Raw genomic sequence first — 27753 nt, 5'->3', positions numbered from 1 at the left:
AATGTAGAAATAAGATCTTTATTTCTATCTATAAGCCCCGCAGTGATTATCCTATTTAATAGTCAAGGCACTGTATACTATATGATAAAAGCAGAAATGAAACATTTAAAATACAAATTTGGACCTTCTGGATATTGACATGGCAAAGTACGGTTATACTACTGGCATAATACAGAAACCTTTTGTCATACAGTTTGTGCAAAGTATTAAAATGATGACTGTACAACTTAAGCTGCCAAAGTAGGTACATAAATTAAAAAAATGAAAAAAGAGATATTTTCAAGATAAATGAAGTTGAATTTGTCAGTGTCACTGAATTGACTCTAAACTAAAACACCCTATTTTTTAAAACAGTAGTTGATCTGGATATTCACTAATTTCGCAAGTATGTTTCTTAACCTTAACCATAGGGTAACGGTCAAGGGAGTGTGATGAAAAATAAGAGTTGAGTTATTTTACAGGCATTTATTAGACAGTAATTGTCACTTTTTCCTAATGGAAGGATTAAGTGTGTTCATAGAATTCATTGGAGACAAGTTTCTCTCCATGTTGACTATCTTAAATATCAACTTTGTCAAAACACTATTTCTTACAGCATACAACTGTACAAGAAGTCCTTGCTTTTTTTGCCACACTGCTGGTAATGGTATCATCAACAAAAGAGAAAAAACAAGTATTTTTCAATGCTTTGTTTATCTAGTACATAGACAGCAGTAAATCTCTTTCTCTCGAATGGGGTGTTTTCTTTTTTGATAAATAGTACTCTCAGCTGACAGGGTAAATATGAAAGGATAAATCAAGTGCTCCAGCTGATGAATACAGGCAGATCAAAGTAGTAAAAAAATAGTATTTTGAGGAGTACCAATGCATTAAAAGATAGGTAAAATATGAAGTAGAAGGAAATACTTAAAAACACTGGGAATGTAAATGACTATTTACTGACAAAAAGAACCACATTATGAGGTCATTTCATAGCATGGACCCTTAGGAATTCATTAGGAGTCCTACTGAGATGGTTTCCCATCTAGAATTATAGAATGTTTAGAGCTAAAAAGAAACTTAGGGATTATCTTTTCCAATCTCTCATTCGGCAGTCAATTTAAAAAATGTTGACTGTAATGTTCAGTACTGGAAAAAAAGAGAATCATTGCTTTTCTTTACAATAATGGTAAGAAAACTTTCTTTATAAGCATAAATATCACCTGTTTCCCAAACTAAGTATTAATCAAGGAAAGTAATACTACTAGACTTTCATTTCCATGAATCATTAAATAGGTGTTTAATATCCCCATTTTTTAAACTCATAGAACTCAAGAGCAATGAATACTTTCTGGAATTAGTTACATATTCTTATTATTTTCATGGTAGCTATTGGCAAAAGACCAGTGATATAAGATTAGTCTTTTCAAGTTTATGTTGTCAAAAATAAGTTCTGTCATTGACTGAGGTATTCTGTAACAAGCAACAGTTTCGATTTATCACTGGATCACAAAACTAGATTTGGCAAAGGAAACAAAAATTGTCTATAATAACCATGTGTCTACATTCTAACATATTTAAATCCAGGGTCTAAAACATCTTAAGTTAAATAATAATGCTGATGTATGCATCTTGACACAAAATAAATCTCTATAGAGAGTGAAAAAGATGAAAATATTAAAATTTGAGCAAGACCAATTTTTTTTAAAGTAGAAAAGTTTTGCTTTTCCAATAAACATGGCGAAACCTGAACGTAAATATTGCAACTATAGTTTACTAAAATTGTAATAATTAATATTTATAGGAGTTTGAATTTAAAATCTTTTAGGAATGAATTTGAAATATACCACAATGGGAAAAGAAACATAATCTTCATCTTCTTAACCTGTGATTTATTTTTGGAAGGATGTAAGTAAAACTGAAAATTTCAAATATAAGAAAGATATAGCTAAAACTCTTTTTGCATAAACATGTAATATGAGATAAAGTTTTGGATCCATATGAATCAGTTTTTATACAATGTAGATGGTTAACAAGAATTAAACAAAAATATGAGTGAACATTTGTCATTTTTTGAAAATCTCATAAATCACATAAACTCTTATGTTTACAGATGTTGAAATAAATATTTTTTTCTTTAACCTAAAAATGAGTATTTTAAAAAACTGAAGACTTTTTGACAGTTTATAGATAAAGTGTCAAGTACAAATAATGCAGTTGCCACCTAGTTTCCACTTAATTTTTTCATAATGCAACTATCAGTTGTGGCATTCGTGAAGATACTTCCAACAACCACATGGGTACCCCAAAGACTGTGGCGAATCACTTTGCAGCAGCCAAGATCATCAACAGAAAATCCCAATTGTCGATAACGCTCATCTGTTTCAAAAAGAGTGTTGCTTGTATATGGTCCAAAAAACTAAGAGAAAAAAAAAAAATCAGTAAGGAAGATATATATTATTTGGAACCAATGAATAGGAATAAACTGTTTCTAAACCAAATGGATATTAACTAAATGGCATAAGTAAGTTTACTTGAAAAACAAGGAAACCATTAAGATGTATACAGAATAATGTCTCTTTTTCTAAGAAACAAGGAAAATAATTACAAATGAGAAAAATTGCTCCTCTAAATTAAAATACTGCTCTCTACCCTTCGTCTTTGTTTGAAAACAAAATCTATCACATATCATATTTAATTCCATCATTATATTCTCCTTTAAGTAACATTTTAAGCATTACCTAATTGTAATTTTCCCTAATTGGCAAAAGAAAAATGCTTGCTACATTACATATTAAATTTATGTCAGTTGTATTTAGATAAAAATATGTAATGATTTTTTTCACTCTACAATAGCTTTCAAAGGGACAGGAATTAGATATGTGATTTTAATTTTATATGAAAATCTCAAGTGAGAAAACTCCTGCTACCTAAACAGGCTAGCATCTTTCATGTAATTTATAGTTTTAGAGATTTGTCTAGTACATTGATTCTGTTTCAAAGCCATTGTGTCAGAAGCAAGACTTGAATTCAGTCTTCCTAGTTTTAAAGGCTGGTTTTGAATTGATTACATCATGATATTTCTCACAAATTCTGTACATGTGTAATATTTTATTATGGTTGACATTCTTGAAGTGTAAAATAAATTCATTGTTCTTAAAATACACAAACATAAATTTGAGATTTTAAATATTAAAAATAATCATAAAGTAACTTAATTGATCATAAGTTTTTACTAAGAATCAAGCTTTAAAAATGTTGGCATTCCAAATATCAACAAGGATGACCTTAATACATACTTTCAGTAATCTAGTTTTTTCCTTAAAAAATTTGGAGGGGCAACTAGGTGGTACAGTGGACACAGCACCAGCCTTGAAGTCAGCAGGACCTGAGTTCAAATCTGGTCTCAGACACTTAACACTTCCTAGCTGTGTGACCCTGGGCAAGTCACTTAACCCTAAATGCCTCAGAAAATTAAAAAAAAAAAAAAAAGGAGTATGGAAAGAATTTGGAGTCTTTTGTTAGGAAAGCCAATTTAACTCAGTATAGATTTCTAATGTTCCATTAAATCCACAACAATCAGTACATATTCACTATGCCTTGCTTGGTACATAGGACTGTGCCAAATACTAGTGAGACAAAGAAGAGCAAAAAAAAGGTCTATGCTGTTAAGCAGCATAACAATAGGGGAGACAACATAAAACCATCTTAGACACATAAAACAGAGATACAGAACCTATTATAATCCTGGGAAGACCAGGAAAGGTTTCCTTGTGATCTAATATTGATTATTACTTATGTAAATGCTTATTTTACTGCAAAACAAACATTATGTTGACTTTTCAAAGTGCAGATGAGAAGCTGGAATGAGAAGTTTTCCAAGTGTCACTCAACTATGATTTTTAAGCAATATTTCTTGAGGTTTAAATGAACCTCCCCAAATACCTATTCTCTTTAGCACTCTAAAGTATCCACCCATTTCAATCCTCTCCAATCTCAAATACTCTATCTAGCTTTCATAACTTATTTACTCACTGCCAATCCAGATGATGGATCAATAAAGTCAGCCCAATAGCCTTCAGTACGCAAAGCATAGCAAATTTCTTTAGCACCATTTATAAACTGTAAGACAAATAAATGATAAAATGTTTAGGACATCATTCTACAGTCAATTTTTATTACGATAAAATAAAATCTTGAACAGAACATCTCTTGCTTTGAAAAGACCACTAGCAATACTAAGAATTAACATTAATAATGAATATTAACTAGTCTATATTTTTGCCAAATGCAAAGAGTGAGATTTGTACCTTTTACAACTGCTTTGATCATTAAAGCTGATTATAATCTCTCACTTGTTAACCTTTATTTAAGAAGCCTTACAAATTCAGCCAATATTCTAATTTACTTTCTGTTCAATGAACTATAATTCAAAATTATGTGAAGATAATTGCCCAAGTTTCCTCTGACATATCCCCAAATGGCCTGCAATAACATTCATCTTTGTAGGAGTATGAGTATTAAATAAAATATTAAGAGAGAAAACACTGGGTCACTTGCTGTTCCTTGAATGAATATTCCCAGATTCATTTCAATAAGAATTAAAAACTGTATTTAAAAATTGTGATGTCAACTAAAAGAATCCAAGCTCTTGAAGGCTTACAATCTCTTCAGAATTTAAACTAAATATGAAAGCATCTATCTTATCTACACACACACCCATCCACACACTTTTCTGAAGCAAAAGAACATGAATAACAACCTCAAAGTACTTACTGTGCTTAATGATCAAAGCAAACCAACATCAAAATATCTATTATGTACCACTTAGCAATTACCAAATTGATAGAGGTAGACAAAAATGAAATGATGGTGGGATAATGGAAAACTAGATATACCCACACATAGCTGGTAGTATTGCATAAGATTTTCCAAAAAGATTTTTTACCAATCTGGCAGTTTATTTAGAATTATGATAATAATAATCACTCCCTTTGGCTCAGTGATATTCATTATTGGGATTAAATTTTGAGATCATTATCCAAAAAGAAAAAAAAGATATTTTAACAATGTTATTTGTAATTACAAAAAAACAAAACAAAAAAAACCCCCTCTACATCTGACAATAGAGAAAGATGGAATAATTGTTGTATATCTAATATATTGGAACATGATAATGCATTTAAGAGCAACAGATATAAATTTGATCAACTCAGCAAACTTTATATTAGCTACACTAGGCACTGTGCTAGCTGCAAGACATACAAAATCCAAAATCAAACAAGTCTTTCTTTTTTTCCCCAAAGGAAAACCTACCTAGGGGACAAAACAAAAAGTAGTAAGGCTTAGAATGAAATTTGGAGATGGAGCATTAATAATTAGTAGAGGAAAAGTAAGGTAAAAGTAGGTGGAATCAGATTGAGATTTGAAGAAATATGAGAGGTAGGAGGACAAGCATATCATGCATGGAGGTGAAAGATGAAACATTGAGTTCAGAAAAAAAAGCACATTGATCAGTTTAGCTGGAATACAGCTAAATAATAACAATAACAAGAAAACATTTATACTGCTTACCATGTGCCAGACACTGCACTAAGAGCTTTATAACTGTTATTTCATATGAGGTAGGTGCTATTATTATCCCCATTTTATAGAAGAGGAAATTGGGGCAAACAGAAATTAAGTGATTTGCCCAGGGTCACATAGCTGCAAAGTGTCTGAGGTTAGGTGTTTGAAGTCAGGTCTTCTTAACTCCAAAGAGGGGCACTCTTAACCACTGCGCCACCTAGCTGTTAAGGGAAATAAAATGAAATAATCTGGAAAGGTGGATTGACTGGAGCCAGATTTAAATGCCCAAGAATAACAACTCAAAGTTCCTTAGGAGAGTGAAGTCAGAGACATACTTTAGGAAGATTATTTTGACAATGATGTTGTTGTCCAGATTTATCACAGCTTTCTTTCCAAGAAGCAAGCTGCAGTCACCATTGAAGTGACTTTTGACCCCAAGAATGTAAATTGACATTGCTTCCATTTTTTTCTCCCTCTATTTTTTTTGGAAAAGATGGGACCAGTTGCCAAGACTATTATTAGTATTTTTAATGTTAAGCTTCAAGCCAGCTTTTATACTCTCCTTTTGCTTCTTAATTTTTCTTTATCTCTTGCCTTCAGAGACTGGAATTGCAAAGCCTAAATTAGAAGTGGGTGGTGGCTATATGAAAGATACTGTGAAGGCAAAAACAATAAGACTTGACAACTGATTTGAGTAGCTCAGTATGAAAATTATATACTATATTTGTAATGGCAAATGCATTTTCTCTGAAGTTAGGACCTAGGCTCATAGCTTGCTTCTGATGCTAACCACTTGTGTGATTACGGGCACATCATTTAACCTCCTGAGGCCTCACCCTCATCTCTAATAGAACGTTTGCTGAGTTGATCATGCCCATTGCTCTTAAATGCATTATGTTCCAATATATTGGAAATACAACAAATTATTCAATCTTTATTGTCAGATATAGAGATCCTTTTTGTTGCTGTTGTAATTATAAAATTCACTGGACTCAGATGGTTCTGGAAGGGAAAGTGAGGCAGGTGACCTTACACAGTCCTCCCTCCACTTAAATCCAACACACTTGCATGTTATGACTTCATCTCCCGGATGGCGTAATGCTCTTTGAGAAAGAAGGACAAACAAAATCTCAGTACCTTAGGCCAGTAATGTGAAACACAAAAAGGGAACTACTAAAGCCATCTAAGAATCACTACAAGTGCATATTAACTTAGAAAACCACATATTCGTATTATCTATGTTGTACTGTATTTTTATTTACTTATATCATAATCTTTAAAAAGTTTTATAGTAAATTTCAATTTGATACTGTTGAAATCTTACAAAAACTTAAAATATACTATCCTAAAAAAAAATGCACTAATTTTTTTTAAACCCCTGCAAACTTTGATGTTTATGCATTGTACAATCTTCATTAGCATTTCCCAATTTAAGAAATATTGGGGGGGGGAGGTGAAATCATGCTGAAATGCTATTGTATCACATCATGGATTCCTATTGCAATAAAAAATATCGTACAATTAGCAAGAGATGGCAAAATAATCATTTTGATAAGTCTAAACCAAGATTTCAGGATTTTTTTTCCCTTAGCTCCTCCTTTCATGTTTTTTTTCCCTTAATAGTATTCTATTTTTCCAATTACATGTAAAGATAATTTTCAACATCCATTTTTGTAAGATTTTAAGTTCCAGCTTTTTCTTTCTCCCTCTTACCTCCTCCTCTCCAAGACAGCAAGCAATTTAACATGTTATACATGTATGATCATTTTAGATATATTTTGTATTGTTATGTTATGAAAGAAAATCCAGAACAAAAGAAAAAAAAAGACACAAGAAAGCAAACACCACCAAAAAAGATGAAGATGGTATGCTTTTATATGCATTCAGTATCCATAGTTCTTTCTCTGGATGTGGATATCGTTTTCCATTCCAAGTCTACTGGAATTGTCTTGGATCACTGTACCACTGAGAACAGCTAAATTTATCAGTTGCTAATACTGTTGTACTGAATATTATCATCACTTCTAGTTCCAGTCACCTAGAATATTGGTGTCAAACTCAAATGGGGATTACTAATCCATACATATACGAATCTCTGTGGGCCACATACTGATATTAAAAATATGATGCTATTAATGTTTTATTGCATACTATATATATTGTTAAATATTTACAAATTACATTTTAATCTGATTTGGGCTGCAATGGGGAGGAGTTGTGGATCACATCTGACAATTCAGCTCTAAAATGCATACCCAACATTAGTATTAGCCATCTATTAGCAAAATCCAAAAATAAAAAAGTTGTTTTAGAGGTAGTAAAATTGCCCCTCACTAAAAAGTATTTTTCAGTGGAGGTGGAATGACCATTTGCAGATTTTGTAGAGGGGATTTTTGGTCAGTACTCTTTAAACTAGGCAACTTCTGAAGTAACTTTCTAGATTATTCTCCATACATGAAAAAAAAAAAAACTTTTGATTTTAAGCACTAAAACTAGATTTACAATTTTTGCAAGCAAAAAACCTGAACTAACAGTGTTTCTTCTCTTTTACATAGTGAAAACAATCAAATAGTCATTATAGAAAAGAATGCAGTCTTAATAAAGTTGGATTCTTTGTTACAGTAATTATTTTAATAAAAAGCAAAATAAAATTTAGTCTTACCTAGCAGAAACATGATTTTGTTGAAAATAAGATTAATTTTAAACAATTTTCTTGAGGATATTTCTAAATAGTTGTCTGTCATGAACTTTCATGTCTAAGGTTAAGTTTAATATTCAACCTCCTTATAATGACTTCAACAGAAAAATCTATGACATTACTAGATTAGATGATGCTAAAACTCACAAAAGTGCAAAATGATTCAAATATAGAGTATTTACGCACACACATACATATACCCACCCCTTCAGCAATTTTGATAACCTTATTATTTTTTGTTGTAATCTTTACAGTATTTGGTAATGACAATCATAAAGGCATTTTTTCCCCTCTCTGAACATTCTAAAATATTAATACTCATAATTCTGAACAAAGTTAGGGAGAACTAAACAAAGACATGTACTTCTGATTTCTTTGTGGTGGTATTAACACAAAAGAACCGTATCAGAAGAGGATGATAGGACACAAGAGTTTTTAAAGGATAAAGTGAAGCTACAAAATCTCACACATTGCTCTTGTCCTTTGTTCTTGAAGAGGACCAAAATGATATCACTATGTTAGAGTTGAGTTGCAGTATATCTAACTGGCTGATGAGATCAATGCCATCTACTGGAATAGATCTGATTTACTTTTAATTATACACTATCTATGACAAGCAATCCTCCACTGGACAATAATTTATGTGCATACACATACATTCACACACACATATAAATACTTATTCTATAAAGAGAGAATTCTGTCACAGTAATCTGACAAAAAAATTTCAGTTGTGAAGTTATTGTTAATACTGTAGTATGTTACAATAGCTATATGTCTTTATAAGATTCCACAAAACAGTTTGAAATGGATAAATGACAAAGCATTTATTAAGGATTTACTACTAGCCAAGCACTGGGAATAATAGAAAAACAAAAAACAGTCTTTGGCTTTAAAATACTTGCATTCTTTAGGTTAAGACAAAACAGTAAAGAAAAATGGTGACTGGAGGGTGTTTGTGTGTGTATGAAGAGATGAAGTTCAGGGATGTGACAATGAGAGATTGAGTAGATTTTCAGTGCAACTGATGGATGGACATACAGTCCAGGAACTGGTCCTGTGGTGTATATTATTTTCCTCAGAGTTAAAGGTGGAAAGAAGGTAAAGGGGAAGTACATGAAGCTTTGAGTAATGTAGTATCACAATAGATGGGAATAGCAATATGATGGGGTCTGAGTTATACTTGATTCACACAAATATGAAGTAACAGAGGAAGGATTTGAGTTCAGGGACTCTTCATTTATGAAGCCCAACATTAATTCATAACTTAACAGCTTTAAAAAGAAATGCCTAGGGCAGAAATTTCAAATGTAGTTCACAAAACTTACAAATGTATTCAGAACCAGTACAAGTATATTCAGAAGCAGATTAATATGCAAATGGCAAAATTATAACAAAATAAAAATACAATAGAACAAACAAAATACCAATATGTGACTTTCTAAGTTAATATGCACCTGTAGGGATTCTTATATAGCTTTAGTGGTTCCCTTTTTGTGTTTGACTTTACTGGCCTAAGGCACTGAGATTGTTGTTTGTCCTTCATTCTTGAAGAAACCATGACATTAGAGAGGTGATGCCATGATGTGCAAGTAAATTGGATTTAGATAAAGGAGGGCTGTACAAGGACCTGCCTCATTTTCTCTTCCTGAGCCATTTGAGTCCAGTAGCCTTATCTATAAGGACAACTGGAGATAGCCCTAGGTGCAATGAGAAACCTTGGCCTTTATAAGAAACTAAGGGGTTCAACAGATATCAGTCTGACTGAGGCCATACTCATTCAATAATTAAAACTAGCTAGCAACTGAGGCAAAGAATCTTCTCTTTCACCTGGTCCAGAAAAAAAAAAAAAAATCTATAAATCAGTCAATCTAGGAGGGGAAGATTCTCAGGATTTTCGGCCAAAGAAGAAATGATTTCTATTTATATTCAATCAGGACCCAAACAATAACCAGACAGAGCTTAGCCTGAGACTTACTGTAGCCAATCAATGAGAATCAGAGTGATTTTGGTTTAAAGCATAGTCCTTAAGAAAGAAATCCAGCTGGTAAACCCTAAGATGTCTGGGGAGGGCAAGTATAGGTAAGGGTATGATATCCTATTTGGACAGAAGAAAGGAAAGAGGGAAGGGGGAAGGAGGGAAGAAAGGAGAAAAATTTGGAACACAAAGTCTAATAAAAATGAATGTTGAAAAGTATCTTTATTATATTTATAAAAATAAAATACTATTGGGAAAAAAAAATGCAACTCACATAACCAGGAGGAGCATCCTCAATAACATTTTAAACTGAACTGTTAAATTTGAGAACCACTGATAATGAGAATTGCATGAGAGTTTAGTTTCCATAGTTATGAAACCTATGATGAACTTGAAATATAAGGATGTGGAGGTTAGGACATAGAAGATGGAAACAAAACTAATAAAAGGAAAGAGGGTGGAGGATTTATACTTGAAAATGAAGGGAAAATGTATCAAAAGTCAAGATTTAGAACAAGAAACACAAGAGGTGGGGACTTAACTACAAGTGGAAGAGAAGATGTAATTAAGGATTTACATTAGAGGGGAGAGGGGAAGGAGAATTAATGAGGGAATTAGTGGAGATTCACACTCACTTTGGTGGATTGGGCATTTCAGGATAGGCTGTAGCCTCTGTAGTACTTAATGGGGAATTAGGGAGAGAGACCTGTGTTTCAGGAATTAAAAAGACTATTGATTCCAAGTATTCCTACTCTACAGAATACTCACTACTGTAGTGTGTAATTAAAGACTTTTAACTTCATTCTTCCCAAGTCCAGTGGAATTATTTCTCAAAATGATCTAATAGATATGTTGTAGTTTACAGCTACACTACCATGTCAGAGTTAGGGCCCAACAGAGATCTACCAGGCATCTTTAATTCAAACTGCCTCTTACCCTCATTTTTCAACTACAAAATATGAATGATAAATATAGTATTTAAGGTTGGTATGAAGATCAAAAGAAACAATGTAAAGCACTTTGTAAACTTTTTAAGTGCTATATAAATATCATCTATAATCATTACTTTATTCATCTATATTAAGAGCAGAAGGGGCATAGTCACTTCTTTTAAAATACTGAGCACCACCTCATGCCTTCTACTATATCACTGTGGACTATAACATAATACAAGGCAGAATGAAGCAGAGAAAAGAGTTGGGCTTAAAAGTGAGGAAAACCAGGATCTTGCTCCTCAAACTTTTGAAATTTAGGTTTTTCATCTGTAAAATGGGGATACCCAATGGATAGGATAATTATGAGGGTCAAATGAAAGTGTAAAGTGCTTTCTAAAAACATAAAGTGCAATATAAATGCAGCTATGATTGTTATTAATGGATATAACTAAAGGTTATAATTTAAAAATGTAAAAACATTTTGATAGACTAGTATATAGAAGAGAAAAAGGAGGGTAGAGGAAAAGCAGAATGGTAAAGTGCCTAGCATGCCGACTTTGAATTAAAAAAGGCACAGGATGGAGTCCTGCATGACCATGGAGAAACAAGTTTAAGTTTTTAACATTCCAGGCAAATCTCTAAGAATATGAGGTTACAGATGAATTGTCAATCAACACTGGTGGATAGTTTCCACATTAGTTCCTTATGCCAAGTACACCACAAATCTATTACATATCCACCTCTGGGGGAAAAAAAAGCAAGAAATATCGGCATACATACCTTTTCTAACAGCATTTCTCTTTCATTTTCAACCTCCTCACTCCATATGGTCATATCATTTTTGGTTTTCTGTGTTACAGTTAGTACCACTAGTTTACCAGAATTCACTTCTGGAAACATTGATTCAAAATCTAGTGAAAGAATAAAATTAACATCACATGGATATAAAAATTCTAATTTTAGTCGTATTTTCTTTTTTTCTGAGGCTGGAGTTAAGTGACTTGCCCAGGGTCACACAGCTAGGAAGTGTTAAGTGTCTGAGGCCAAATTTGAACTCGGGTCCTCCTGAATTCAAGGCTGGTGCTCTATCCACTGCGCCACCTAGCTGCCCCTCTTATTTTCTTCTTATTCGATTCTAAAAATGAGTGCCAAAGAGTTTCCAGAAAATTATTTAACTCAAATGGGTTGTCATAATTATATTTATTTAACAACCTACTTGTTAGCCTTACTCAAATTATTTTTAAAAAGTAAAATATTGGAGATAATCTCATTTTTAACAGATGAGGCAAGATCATAGTGATGATGGAGATGGTATCTTTGAAATTATGTCTTTTCTAATTCGAGTCCAGTACTTTTTCTAGTAGATATTGCAGCTTCTCAATAATGATGATAATGACAATAACCATAACAGTTACTGTTCCAATTATCATTTCTCCTTCAGATTGTTTAGAAATAGACTGAAATTTTATGTTTAAAACCTGGGTTCATCCCTATCCTCCACAGACTAGACTTCACCAAAGTTTCAAGACATAGAAGTAACCTTGGCTTTTGGAGGCTATATTGACAAAACAATAGACTCTCTGAGGGAAAGCTTATTTGAATTTTGAAGAGGTTTATCACCAAAATGATCAATTTTCTTTGGTCATAGCAACTCATATAGGTCCTTCATTGAATGCAAAATAATTGCAATGTGCCTCTGTGGAGGGGTGTGAATGCCAGTGATATCATAAATCTTTTAAAAGTATTTAAAAGAAAGTTAAATAGAATGATCTTAGTAGAGTTTGATCAGAATGTGAGCAAAGTATTTAGGGAAGAAACATATTATTCTAGTATCTAAAAAAAAAAAACACTGCACTTTCTACAAGGTACTTTTTGCACTTAAGAATGGAAAATTACACCTAAAATAAGTCCAATTATTTTAAAAGATACGATTTCTGAAAGAGGAACAAATTGTGGTTTTCTAAGATGAATTCAAAACTTCTAAATTTATTTCCAAATTACTTTATTTTAGAATCATATCCAAGGTTCATAAAACACAGTCTGGTAGAATGAATTTTTTTTTAAACATTTTTTATTATAGCATTTTATATACAAAACATATGCATAGGTAATTTTGCAACACTGATCCTTGCAAAAACTTCTGTTTCAACTTTTTCCCTCCTTCCCTCCACTCTCTCCCTAGATGCCAGTTAGTCCCCGTATATACCATTTTCCTGCCTTTGCTCACATCATAGAATGAAATTTTTTTAAGGACAGTGGCTTTTTTTTTTTTGGTATTTTAGTAACTATAATAATGCACAGCATATAGTAGGTGAATTAATAATTATTAATAATCACTGTTAATGTTTATTTATGTGGTACAGTCATTTTTCTACTCCAAAGTTAAAAAAAAAAAAAAAAAAAAAAAAAGGACAGCACAAAAGTGACAAAGCTGAATTCCTCCTTGAGGAATGTCATTATGAGGTATGTTGAAAAGTGCTTGCTGTGGTCAAGGTAAAAGCATTCAAATACCAAAGATGTATTAAATCAATGAGATTTAAACAAATATCATGATTAGAGAGAGCATTTTCCAATAGTAAGAAAATTACCTATGTTATCTGGTTATCAGTGTCACAGAGGATAAAATATACTATACCTCTTCGAAGAAGCTCTGGACATGTTTGTATTACACATTCAACTTTGGCATTTTCAAAATAAGTTTCTGCTCTATTAATTTCCTGTTGTTCAACAGGTGCATCATTGCCCTAAAGGGAATAAAATAGTAAGTAGATAAAACCTGCCTTTCAAATCATCTGCATTCTTAATGAATTGACTTGAATTAATTTGATTTAAAAAACAAACAAATAAAAAACCAGGCTCTAATCACACAGGGGTAGAGGTGTGAACAAGTCATTTTTATAACATCTATCAAATTGAACTATTTCTTCCAAGAAATGGATGAAGTCTCACATATATAAATGTGATAGTGATATTTATTTCCAAGATCTGATTTTCATAAAGAACAGAAAATATAACAGGTTACAAAATTTATAAAAACTTCAGAATTATGTTGCAGTGACACTTGTGAAATCATCTTGTAACATTTCACTGTCTTTTTTATAAAACAAAGACACTATTAATCTATGTGGGATTCTTGTGTGAGATAATAGAAATAATTATGAAGCACTTACAAAGAGATTCGTGCTGTCATTATGTACAAAGGAATGACTAACTTAATTGTTTAAACATGTTGTATTAGCCTTTGAACAAATATTCTGTTTATTACCATATTCTGATCAAGTAAAAAAACAGAAAAACATTTTTACTTGCTCACCCTTTTCTTTAATCCTTGACACATGAAGAAAGTACTCACAACTTATACAAGTTTTGCCCTATATAGTTAAGTTTTCATCTTCCTTTTTGTCTTGTTGAAGAAAAATTAAAATAATTTTTTACTCTATTAAAATTAAGAGTTTCCCTACAGAGTTTGCTCACTAATTTGAGAGGTAAAAGGAATTTTAGGCATAATTTAGAGATTCTCTATTATGAATTTAAAATAAAATTCTATATAGGGAATTTAAAAAATTATATTTAGAATAATTTTCAGTCTATATATTTGGGAAAATAATTTGGACTTATGTTTAAAAAGTGACTAAAACATCTATATCTTTTGACCTAAAAAACTATGCTAGCTAGTCATATGCCGTAAGAATATCAAAGATACAAATCACATAAACACAGGTAGAAAATGTGTACATATTTATATTTGTGTGTGTAAATTATATCTATTCACATGTATTTTTTATATATTAAAAATATTCACATTAGCACTTTTTGTGGTAGCAAAGAACTGAAACAAGTTTATCAGCTCGGAATGATTAAAAAAATTGTGGTATGTCAATATAATAATGGACCATTACTGTGTTGTGAGAAATAATGAATATGAAGAACAATAAGTACTGGACGACTTCTATAAACTGATAAAAGTGAAGCAGAATCAGAAAAATAAATATATTCGATGAAAACAATGTACATGAAGGAGACAAAAAAAGAAAATGTATAACTATAAAGATCAAATCTGGTCCGAGATAAAAGATGAAAAAATGCACTATCATTCCGGATTCTTTGCAGGGGTGGTACTATAAATATACTGACTGGATATGCCAACAAATTTGGTTATTGATTTTGTTGAATTGGCTTTCCCTTTTTATGTTTTTAAAATAAAGAATAAGTCTTTAGATGGAGGTATTTAGAAATAAAGGTAATATAAGAAAAGATAACAATATTTTAAAGTATTTCTATTAGATAAAGGGTATACAAATACAATAAAAAAGCCATGTTCTTATTATTTTGGCATTAGTTACTGAAATTCTACAATATGTAACCTGAAGGAAAAAAAATCAATAATGATCAGTTCATTATGAGGAATAAAGGGAAAATGCACATGATACAGTAGAAAACTTTCTAGAAAGCTAGAATATTTACAGATAAATAAGTGCTAATATTATGGTATAGTCGTAAGTAATGTGAAATCTATTGAAAAGATCCTTCACTTTTACCTTTTTTGGGAGGGTGCCTAATAACAGAAAAATCAAGATTAACTTGATACACTATAATCTCTCTGATTCTCTCTCAAGAGACACCTGAAGGGCATTATGCAAATTAAATTTTGTTAAGTTTCTGAGCTTTCATCCTATGGAAACTGATGTATGGGTAAAACACATTTCAATGGCAGAAGAAAAAAATATTAAAAAAACCCTATATTCCCATAATACCTTCTCATATTATGTGATATTCATATCACATACTCTTACTATTTTTCTATAGGACTCCACTCAAAATGTTGAAAGTTCTTCCTATAGGTCACTGAACACTATATGAAAAGCAATACTTTGCTACTTCCTCAGCCTATCTCTTTTCTTGACAGTATTTGATGATAAATATGTATCACAGGTATTAAATAGGATAGTATGAATATGCTTACACACACACACACACACACACACACACACAGCCCAGAGAAATTATTTTGCAACCTGAATTAATTACAAATTGTTGTTCCTAAATTCCATAATAGCAAAGTAAAGTTGGGACTGGAAGTATGTGAATAATGATAAGCATGCTATGTAAGATATTTAAACACTATGCCTTAATTAGCATTTATTAAAAAAAAAAAAAAGAGAGAGAGAGAGAGAGAAACACAAATATCTAAAAGCCAAAGTTTTAATATTTTTGGGTCCGGAATACTTTTGCATTAGATCTCTTCCAGCTATAGTATAATCATGCAAATTTAATCAATTAGCAAGTAGTAAGTAGTTAAAATTCTGCTAAAGGTCACACTATATTACATATTTGAGGAAACAAAGATAAAAAGTCAAATAGCATCTCCCCTCAAGTAGTTGTTATTCTTACAGGTAACCCAATTCACATAGATAAAAAGTATATAAAAAATAAATGAGGTAGCTGTGAAAGGGAAAGCAGTAACAGAATCTATAGAATAAACAAACTATAAGCTTAGACAAGGGCAAACATTTTGTATCACCGTATACCTACTTCTTATTAATAATATCTGCAAATTTCTAGGGAATATCAAATATTGAAAAACAGCATGACAGAACAGATAGCTAACAGAAGGCTAGCCTTAGAGTTAGGAAAAACCAGGTTTTCAGGAATTGCCTCTGACACATACTAGTTTTGTGACTACATGCAAGTCACTTAAGTGCCTCAGATAATACCTCAAGCTAAATTATACTTGAATTGTCAATTTATAATAGTTGAAGTAATTTCATACAATTTTTACCTTTTTATTAGACAATAAGAATTCTTACCTCAAATTCACTTACATACTGTGCCATCACAAATTCATGCCTTTCACTTGATAAAGGCTCTGCTAGGACATCTGGTAAAGTTCTATGAACTGGATTTTTCTTCTGTAGAGCTGTCCCATTGAGGTGACAATCAAAACCTATGTTTCCAGGGAGCTGAAATCTTTGATCCTGGGGTCCAAATGGTCCCATTGTTTCATCTGGCCACACAGTTCTTGAACCTGGAAAGATATGGAAATAATATTTCCCCCCACCCCCCCAATTTTGGCACAGAAGTCATGGCTATTATTTTTGCAAAGAAATCCTTTTGAAAAAAAACATTTTGAGGGGAGGGAAGGAGACAGGTAAGTTCTTAACAATGGGGCTTTTAAGAAGAGCATAAACCATCTATATCAATTCTATTTGTCAAATAAGATTCAAGGTTTACTTAGAAAACAAACATGCTTTAAAAATTTAATCATAAGACATGGACATTTCAGTTTTGGGGGTTTTATTTACCTTTTTTTTTTTTTCCCTGGTTGAAAAAAGGTAAATGTATTTAAACAGCCACACTTTTTGGTTTTAGTTAATCTTTAAAAATTCTCCTATCTACCAAATTTATCTTTTGCATTGCATTTCCTACCTCCAGGGTGTGGCTCAACGGAGACTCTAACGATTTTCAATCAAGATAAATAGGAAAATAATGGTACCACTAATATAAGTCAGATAGATACTAGGTGAAAATCATTAAGTTTTTTGAGACTTTAGAAGAAATCCATATATTATAAAAATATGATAAGATTCTTTGGCTTAATTCTCTATGGAAGCAGACAACATTTTTTCCTTTTGCTTTTTCACATTTTAAATTTTTACTTGGGTTATAAATACATCTTGGGGAAATATACTACAGAGTTGGCAAAGTCATTTCATCAACTTATATTAAGCATAATTCTTATAGAACTTAAGGAAAAAAGAATGGTCTTACCAAATAAAAAAGATCAGTTATTAATCACCTGACAGACACAAGCAGCATTAATGCTGCATCTTCCATTTCCTAGCCACATTTAGCGGTCTTCAGATTGTCAGTGAGATAAATAGGACTCCCTGCAATTTTCTTTCCTAACTAATCTGTTTAGGTTTGGTATGGAAAATAGTTAAGATTAAGGTAGTAGTGTAATGTCCACTAAATTTTATCCAACATTTCAAAAATGTTTAATTTATATCATTATTATTTAGACTTAATTTCAACGTATGGAAGTTAAAGGCCCCTGAGCCCTAAATAATAGTTCATGTATTTACTTTTTTTCTTTAAAGAAAAACAAAAGACTACATGATCCCATCTTGCTCAGGCTGAAATACAAGATTCCAGAATCATTGTTAATTTTCCTTAACCTGCTTTTTTCTGACTTGGGCTGGTTTCCCTCTCTCTAAGCATCTTGGTGTACCTCAGTACCCCCTAAACCTTTCCCCCCTGGACTCAGACTTGGTGTAGAAATATTGTACTACAGCTTTACATTCCATATAGCCATTCAATTTCAACATCTGCCACTAACCTGTTCTTCTTTATCTGGACCTGTAACATCCATTAGGCTTCTGACCTGGATCTCCACACTGGGGATTTCCTGAATCCATGATCTACTCCTTGTAAAGTTAATTAACTCATCTCTGACTCACCTATCTTACAGATGGGGCTTGTCCATTCTTCCCTGCCCTTTCCCCAGCATAAAACTCTCCTCCCTGATATCCATTCCTGTATGTGCCATTTTCCCTTTAGAAGGTAATTAGAAAAGGACTATATCTTTAAAATCTTGGTACATCAGCTCTTAGTACAGTGCCTAAGCATTGAATATAATACAGTAATATAATATATAGCATATGATAAGCACCTAGAAATGCCTTTTATCTTTTTTAACTCAACCCTGCTTTTTAAATTTGCATTATTCCATAAAAATATGTTCCTACATGTTCCTATTAGTTGTTGGCCTTATTTGTACTACATAATTCCATCACATTAATGTATAAAATTACATAATATTTATTTAACTATTCCTGTTAATCATGTACGTATTTGTAGTTTTTTGTAATTACAAATAATTTTTTAAATGAAAATGTTAATAAATTTATTTTTCTTATTTATGACACTTGAAAAACACAACATACATCACTAACATTAGAATTATTGGGCCAAATAGAATTACAATTTTTGTGATTTTATTGGGTTCTACTGGATTACTCTCCAAATATATATATTTCTAATTTCACCAGCAATTAATTTACCAGTTTCTCCATATTTTACCATTATTGAGTTCTTATTTTTCATTACATTTGCCAATTGTGATGTGGCAACTCACAGTTATTTTAATTTACATCTCTTTGATAACTAGTGCAGTTATTTCAAGTGATTGTAAACAACACAGACTTTCTCTTTGGAAAATTAGAGTTTTTGATCATTTTATCTATTGCAGACTTGGACATTAACTGTATAAATTTTTCAACAGTTCCTTATGATTTAGATGTCAAGTTTTTAATCAATTAATTATATTTGCCATAAACACTTCCAATCTTATTTTTTTATATTGTTTCTGATTTGAATGTTATCAAGCATATCTTTCATCCCATATAATTTCTATTTGTTGAATAGAAAAAAGTTATTTTCCATAAACTGGAATAAATTTTTCTTTTCTTTTAATTCTTATATAATTTTAAAAATAAAATTAAGCTCATCTACCTGTTGAAATCCAGAGGCATATAGCATTATAATATGGCTCTAAGCTCTTCTGCCAAGTTGCCGACTTTACTACTAAGCATATTAAATATTGAAACCTTTCCTAACATTTTTATCATACATACCACATAGTTTTTTTTGATATTACATACTTGTTTTTTAAAAAGTAGAATGCCTTTCCCCCCCCTTTTAAAGAAAATCCTAAATAATATAATATTATTGGATCAGATTAATATAGTTAAAATGACCTATCCCTCAATAATTTATGTAATTCCATTCAAAATATAGAATTCTTTTTATACCTAAAATAAAAGTAATTCTTATTCTTTGTACCCCAAAGTACTCCATAACCCAAACTATTACTAATTATTTTATTATACATTCTGAATCCTGATGGGCAGGCTTTATTAGTTTAAAAACTATCAGTTTTTTTCATTTTATCTCTGATATTCTTGTGTGCTTGATTTTTTCCATATAAATTTCACTAAGATTTTATTTAATTCTATAATTAATCTTTCGTTATTGTCATTGTAGTTTCATAAACTACATATAATTTGTAAAGTACTATCATTTTTATTTTACTGATCTGGCCCATTCATGAACATTTAATTTTCCTTCTAGTTGTTATGGTTTTACCACTATCCTTAAGCTGATCCTATGTATTTTTAGGAAGGTCAATTCCCAAATATTAGATTTTTTTTAGTAAAAAAAACAAAAACAAAAACAACAACAAAAAAAACTTTTTAATAATTTTTGCTAACTTTCTTTTAACTTCTTGGTAAGTAAAAATGCAGATGACTTCATTTGTACACTAGCTGAATATAAGGAGATTACTGGATTTTTAAATTGATATTACAGTAATTATTAGAAAACAGATAAATGAAGCTTGAAAGAAGGGTTGGGGTTGAAGAGAAAGAATTACCAACTGAGTTGATAATTAAAAAGCATGGGCTTAGGAATGGAGAGAGAGCCAAAGGCTGAGCACTGGGAAATACCCAGTTAAAGGATATAAAGAGGAAACAGAAGTTGGAAGAAAATCTGGATAGTGTAGTGAAAAAGAAGATAAAAGAAAAAGTTTCAGGAACAAATGTACTTACATGTTGGCAAATAGGATGACTAAAGAATTTAGTGTTAGTGGATGAATAATGATGTAAACTAGATTAAAAGGTGTCCAGACCTGCTCACTAAAGGACTGCCCAAATCCTGATTATGGGTATGGAGTGAAAGGGTGGAAATGTTGAAGATGCTCAAATAGGAGTTCATTTATTCAAAATTCTCTCAGCTTTATATACCCTAATACTCTTACATAACTATAGCATACTGTGAATGGTTTAACTATAACTGGGCATGTGGGTCCACATAAACAACTTGCTATTGTGTGCAGATGTCACCTTGTCACATTAGTATAACTCTGCTTTAATTGCAACACAGGTTGTCACACGACCCTTGACTTCTCAGGAAGGCCAAGATGCCCCCTGGGTGGGGGGAGCCATACCAGATACATCAGCAGGTTTCCTTGCTGGGCTGGATACCTCACCCAGAGTTCTCCTACTATCTGTGATCCTCTATAAAAAGGCCTTAAGATAACAATGAATAGTGAAAAAATGTAGGCAAGAGATACAGATCATACATTAAGTTTGACAATGAAAGTAGAAGAATTATAGAAATTTGAGGCAACAATATAATAATCATGTTTTGTAGGAGAAAGTTAATGTAAACCTTTGAAGTTAGGGAAGAGAAAAGAATGAAATAAAATTTTATATAGCCCCTAAAATATTCCAGGCACTGGAAATGGATACTGCTATTGTTGAAGTTTTTAAAAGTAGAGTTCCTTAATTTAAATTTTTATTGTCAGGCAAATACTTTATGCATTATACTAGCTTCATTATTTAATAAGGACAAGTTGAAAAAAATTAGAAAGGAAAAAATTTCTTAAGATATAAAATGTGTTATTTTTAAAACTTCAAATCAAAATAGCCATTTCAGGAAGGGGAAGAAGAAAAGGGAATAAGTATTTAGTATCTACTGTGTACTAGGCTCTATTTATACCAGGCTTTTTTTAAAAACAAATATCTCATTTGATCCTTACAACAATCTTGTGAATTAAATGTTATTATTATTTCCATTTTACTTTTGAAACTGAGGCACAGTATAGGCAACATGAGGATGAGGAATGAGATTTGTGTGGAAATTAATAATGCTGGCATGATATATTTCCATTTTAGGAGAAAGGGAGGATATACTCAAATAATTTGCTGCAAGTGTAAAAAAATAAATCAAATTATATAAAAATATCTTTTACTTACATATATCTGGAGGTGCAGTAGCTACATGAGACTCATCTGAACCTGAAGATCCAGCAGTGGAAAAAGCTTTGGGATTTACAACTCTCCCAACTAAAGAGTAAAATCCTGGGAGATATGTAACCAGCCTGGCTCTATTACAGAGCACCTAAAATTAAAAAAGGAAAAAAAAAAAAAGATTGGAATAGAAATGCTCTATTTCTATATTTGCACATATCTCCTTGGCAAACACTTTATATTGAAGTACAACTTCTCCCAAAACTTGCCATTAAGATTTTTATTTGTATAACTTAACAAAATATAACCAATTATATTTTTTATTTATTGAAATTATTTATTTTATTGAAATATTAAGTAGGATTTTTAAGGATAAATAATTTTTTCAGAGTATAAACCAGAAGCTAGAACAGTAAACTTCAATGTTTAAAAATATAAGATGACTGTAAAGATCTGAAGATTCTATTGATAGTCTTTTCCCTTTTGTAAGCATTTTGAGAATACTAGGGAATGTTAGATCTTTGGTGTCTTCATAGGGTTAAGAGGAAAAAAAGGCTAAACCTTTGAGCTTAGCATCATGGGTAAGGTCTAACAATAACCTAACACTAAATCTAACTAAACACTAATTCACACTTGTTCAACATATCATAAGCTCTAATATTAGCTTAATTGGTCTCAGCCCAAATTTGCTTTAAAAAGTACTGCATAATGTAGAAAATTCTGGTGATTAAAGGTGAGGCAATAAAGATTTAAAATAGTGGGATAGTTTTGAAATAAAGAAAATAATTGTTTCTTTGAAGTTAAAAAAAAAGTAGAAAGTGATCTTAAATGTGAAAAAAAAATTTAGAAAGACTTACTTATTAACTTAAGAGCTATATATAATATAAACCAAGATTAAAATTATAATGAAGCAAATTAATGAACAAAAATAAAAATAGATCTACAAAAAACCAACAGTATATAAAAAAGACAAAAACCTCAAGTTGTAACATTTATTATAATGATCTTTTACTTAGCTTTAAAATGATGAACTTTGTATTGTCATTTTAAAAATGTTTATCCAAAGTCTAGACCCGGGTCTTGAAAATAAAAGGATTAAGAATTTACCAAAAGTATGACAATTTAATATAGACCTAAAATAATGTGGTTTTATGATAATTGCAAAAAAAAAAAAAAAGTTTGCCTCCAATTTTTGTTTTTCCAGAAAATACTTAACTGACCTTGTCCCCATTTACCATTATAACTCTAAGCTACTTCCTTTTATTAAGCTAATAGAATACAAACATGTATAGGTAAGTAAAAAGTACAAGTACTACTTCTTTCAGGAAATCTTCCTCACTACTGCTGATCCCTAACAATTTTCCCCCACCCACTCCTAAATCATTTAGCATTTATTATCATTGCCACCTAATTATGTATAGCTTTGCAATATTTCTTGAATCATTTAATCTTATGTAAATGTCTTATTTAACTATTCATGCACTGATTCAGTCATTGGATAACTATGAGCAAGGTACCAGCTATGCTATATTTTCATTTAATGGGAATATAAAACTCATTAAGTATATTAAAATCTAGGAAGAATAAACACAAATAACTACAAAACTAGACTGTTTCTCCAAAGACAAGGGTCATCTAATTCTTCATTCACAGTGAGCAACATCAAGACTATCAGAAAGGGAACTCAAAAGGTGGCATGGTATTGTTACAATGTAACAAGATGTATCCAAACATAGGAATTTAAGAATTTTGTACACTAGATTCCAAATGACCACCATAACTCTTTGGAACACATCTGAAATTACTTTCAGAGACAATTTATGATGCACAAAAGCACTGTTACTTTTTATTCCCTTTGCTCTGGAAATTTAAAGTGAAAGTATTCACTTTTCCTACTGATGTTGCCATTTGCAAAAATCATTGAAGCCTCAGAAAAGAATGTGTTTTCAAATCTTAATTGAATTCTACAAATGTTTTAAATAATAGCAACATTATTAGAATAAACATAATTGCTACGCAGCAGATACCATTCACTGGGAATGTAAGTTTTAATATATTTATCAAAAATACATTCAATAACAGTCCTAACTCTTAATATAGAATAAAAATCTGATAAACAGGGAATAAAAGGAAGAAAAATAGTGGCTACTGCTTATTATCCTAATTTATTTTCTCAACATTAGCATATTAAGTTTCTTTTCATCTAACTAGTGTTTCCACAACAATAAAAAATGAATTTAATCATGTTATTTCAATGCTTTTAATTTAATTTTAAATTTGCATAACTATAGAGCAACAATAAAGGGAGTATCACATGACAGTAGCTAGTTTTAACATTTTACCTTTAATACCTGAAGTATAACAGAGCCAAAGAAAAGGGAGGGGCATTTCCAGGGCAGACTCTTTAGGTGCTATGACTTCTAAGTATATAGATACAAAAGTTAAAAACAATGGCCGAAGTCTAAAGTAATTTGCATAGATAAAGGGCTGGAATGTGATTAGATTATATTGGAGATCTTAAAAAAAAAAAAAAAAAAAAGAAAAGAAAAAAAAGTATGAGAATAGTGGGATGCACTGGGAAAAGGGAGAGGTGGAATAGAGAAAATTTTTTCACATAAAAGAGTCATGAAAGGAAGAGATCTTACGGTGAAGAAAAAATGGGGAGGGGTAATGGAATGCAATGCTTGATTTGGTTCAGAGGGAATACAAATATATACAAACACATATAAACAGTATAAGCATACATATATACATATAAATGTGTAAGTCTATGTATGCACACACTCTCAAATCAGTATAGAAATATAACTTAGCCAATAAGGAAATAAGAAGAGAAGGAAAAGGATGATACAACAGAAAGCAGATTAAGGGAAGGAATAGGTAGAAGCAAAATAGCTTTTGAGGAAAGACAGATAAAACAAGAAAAGAGACAAAGAAACAATTGGGATTGGAGGGAAATACATAGCTAATAATCTTAATTGTAAAAGGGAACAGGAAAAGCTCACCCATAAAAAGAAAGTAAATAGAATAAATTAAAAACAAAAATTCAACAACATATGTAATATATGAGACACATTTAAAACAAAAAGGGCTAGAACACAATCTATTATGCTTTTCTGGAAGTAAAAAAGGCAGGGATAGCAGTCTTACAAAACAAAAGAAAAATATTAATTACTTAATATTAATGAAAAGGATAATCAAATAAACTACATTTGTCCAAAAAGGACCATAGACACTGAAGTAGTTCTCAAATTTCAGCAAGTTTCTCTGATAAAAACGTCATTTCTCAAATATATACTGAGTCAAATTTATAAAAATAGTTATTCTCCAACTCATAAATGATCAAAGCATATGAATAGGCAGTTTTTAGATGAAATCAAAGCTATCTAGTCATATAAAAATGCTCTAAATCACTAGAGAGGCTAATTAAAACAACTCAGATATATGTACTCAGAGGTACCAGTTCATATCTCAGAAATGACAAATCCTGGAAGGGAACAGGGAAAAGGGGGCTCATTAACATATATTTGATGGAATAATGAACAGGTCCAATCCTTCTGGAGACATTACAGAACTATAAAACTGTACATATTCCTAGATCCAGGAATATTATTACTAGGTCTCTAGCCTAGAGATCAAAAAGGAAAAAGAGTCTATATGTACAAAAATATTTATAATAGCTCTTTTTGTTGTGGTAAAGAACTGCAAATTAAAGATCTCCAATCAACTGGGGAATGGCAGAATAAGTTGAAGTATATGATTGTGCTACTATAAGAAATGATGAGGGGGAGTGGTTTCAGAAAAACATGACAAAACATGCATGCAAAAAGAAGTGAGAAAAACAGAGTGCACCGTGCACTGTAATGGTAATGCTGCTGTAATGATATCAGTTATGAAAGATTGATCAATACAAGGATACAAGACAATTCTGGAGGGCTCATTATGAAAAAAAAAAAAATCATACTTCCAGAGAGAGAACAAATGAATGATGAGTAAAAAAATGAAGTATAATTTTTAAATTTTATTTTTCATGTTTTGGGGAGGAGATATAGCTAACAAGGAACTATATTTTGCATGATTTTACATGAGTAATTGATATTCCATTTCTTGCCTTTACAGTGGGTACAGAAGGAAGTGGAAGGGAAAGATTTTGGAACTCAAAAATTGTAAAAGAATATTAAAATGATGTAAATAAAATTTTAATGTTGTTGTTAATCATAGAGATAAATCAGATCAAGCAGACATGTACAATATATCACATACACAATGAGGTGTCAGATTTAGATTATTTTTGTAAAAGAAAACATTCCTCCAAAATTAAGAGAATATGCTTTCTGTTGTTATAGTGCAAGATATATATATATATATGCAAAGTACTATATTTAAACTATATGTATAAAAATTGATTTAGGTTCCTAAATGGCATTTAAAAAACTCTAAGTAGAATCAAAGGTTTTTTTTCTCCTAAAACAAATGTGATGTTAAAAGGCTTTGCTAATATCTACGAGAAGCAATATTTATGTGATTTTTGTTTTGCATTCATTTTCTAATATTAAGTTCCAGAGTACCTCCCTTCTTTCATCCCCTCCTTAAGTAAAGCAGGTAATGATACCCATTATACAAGTGAAGCCATATAAAACATCCATATCAGCTATGTGGAAAAAGGAATATTCTCTATTCTCTTGGTCCATAGTGGGACTTAATGCATGCTTTATCCATGGCAAAGATTACATGAAAGGAAACTTTGAGTGCACTTGATCCCTGTTTGAATTCAATTCAATAAAAATGTATTAAGCACCTACTTAAGCCCTGTGAGCGAGAAGGAATAGCACCCATAAATCTAAAAGCTTTGCAATTAAGCAGAGCACCACACACTGGGACTCAGTGGAGGGACTGGATCAAACCCCATCATATTAAGAACACTCAAACAAATCGATCAATAAACTTTAAGTGTCTAGAATGTTCTTCACGCTGCTGAGCGCTGGGAAGACAAAAGGGCGAAATACTCCCATTTGATGCACAGGCCATTCTTAGGTTCCTGCTGCGTTAGGCTTTCATTACAGAAGCACCAACATTTGGACGGGAACGGCAGACTGCTTTTTGGTGTTCTCCCAGTGCTTAGCTCCGGGCCCGGCGTGGACGGCAGGGGCTAAATGAAAGTTTATTGGCTGAATCCTCACCTCTCCGGACAAAAACAAGCCGCCCTTCCCCCCCTCATCAAAAATCGAAGTTTTGCTGCACTTATCGCCAGCGGTTTAAGGACTCGGTATTTACTCACATTGGCCATTTCTGGTGAGAGGAAAATTTAAAAAAAAAAAAAAAAAAAAAAAAAAAAAAAGGTTTTTTCTTTTCTTTCTTTTTTCCCCCTTTCCTAAATGGCAAGTTCTTCCTAGAGGAGAAAAGACAAAAACAAGAACGAGTTGATGACGGCAGTGACTGCGCTTCACAACCCCCACCACACCCGGAAGAGGCTCCAAGGCTGGGATCCCGAACTCCAACAGCCCCCGCCCACAAATTTCTAGCCCGGAGTAGGGGAGCCAGGGCTCGGAGCTGCTTCCCCAGTGACAGTGTGTGACAGGGCCCGAGAAAGCCTTCTAGAAAAGGACAGCTCGGAAGGACTAGAGAGCACGAGGCGAAGACCACTCCCGGGGAGGCTCCAGAAGGAGGGACTGACGGGGCGAGCAGTGTTTACCTGCGCTCTAGCTGCCGCTGGAGGCCAGGAGCCCCACTTTCTAGTCTCCGTCAAAATGGCTACGGCGTTGTCATCACCGCAGGGGAAGGTGGGAG

General features: G+C 31.9%; 1 protein-coding gene across 1 annotated transcript; it reads right to left on the bottom strand.

Annotated features, from left to right (window-relative positions):
* On the bottom strand, positions 1 to 27753 carry MMADHC (metabolism of cobalamin associated D). The gene is made up of 8 exons (XM_074303478.1): positions 27659 to 27753; positions 27245 to 27355; positions 21973 to 22117; positions 16966 to 17183; positions 13794 to 13902; positions 11939 to 12069; positions 4015 to 4101; positions 1 to 2398 (listed from the first exon to the last, which is right to left on the bottom strand). Exons 2-8 carry the CDS (start codon positions 27251 to 27253, stop codon positions 2204 to 2206), a joined length of 894 nt encoding a protein of 297 aa, XP_074159579.1. The 5' UTR covers positions 27254 to 27355; positions 27659 to 27753; the 3' UTR covers positions 1 to 2203.

Source organism: Sminthopsis crassicaudata, chromosome 3 (genome assembly GCF_048593235.1).
Source record: "Sminthopsis crassicaudata isolate SCR6 chromosome 3, ASM4859323v1, whole genome shotgun sequence".
Classification (NCBI taxonomy): Eukaryota; Metazoa; Chordata; class Mammalia; order Dasyuromorphia; family Dasyuridae; genus Sminthopsis; species Sminthopsis crassicaudata.
This window is presented reverse-complemented; position numbering and strand designations above follow the sequence as displayed.

What these genes read in the sequence shown, in the direction of transcription:
- MMADHC (XM_074303478.1), bottom strand. An exon ending in AGTATGTAAGTGAATTTGAG is followed by an intron (nt 13,903 to 16,965) that starts GTAAGAATTCTT and finishes TATTCCCTTTAG; the next exon opens with GGCAATGATGCACCTGTTGA. An exon ending in TCCAGAGCTTCTTCGAAGAG is followed by an intron (nt 12,070 to 13,793) that starts GTATAGTATATT and finishes TTCTTTCACTAG; the next exon opens with ATTTTGAATCAATGTTTCCA.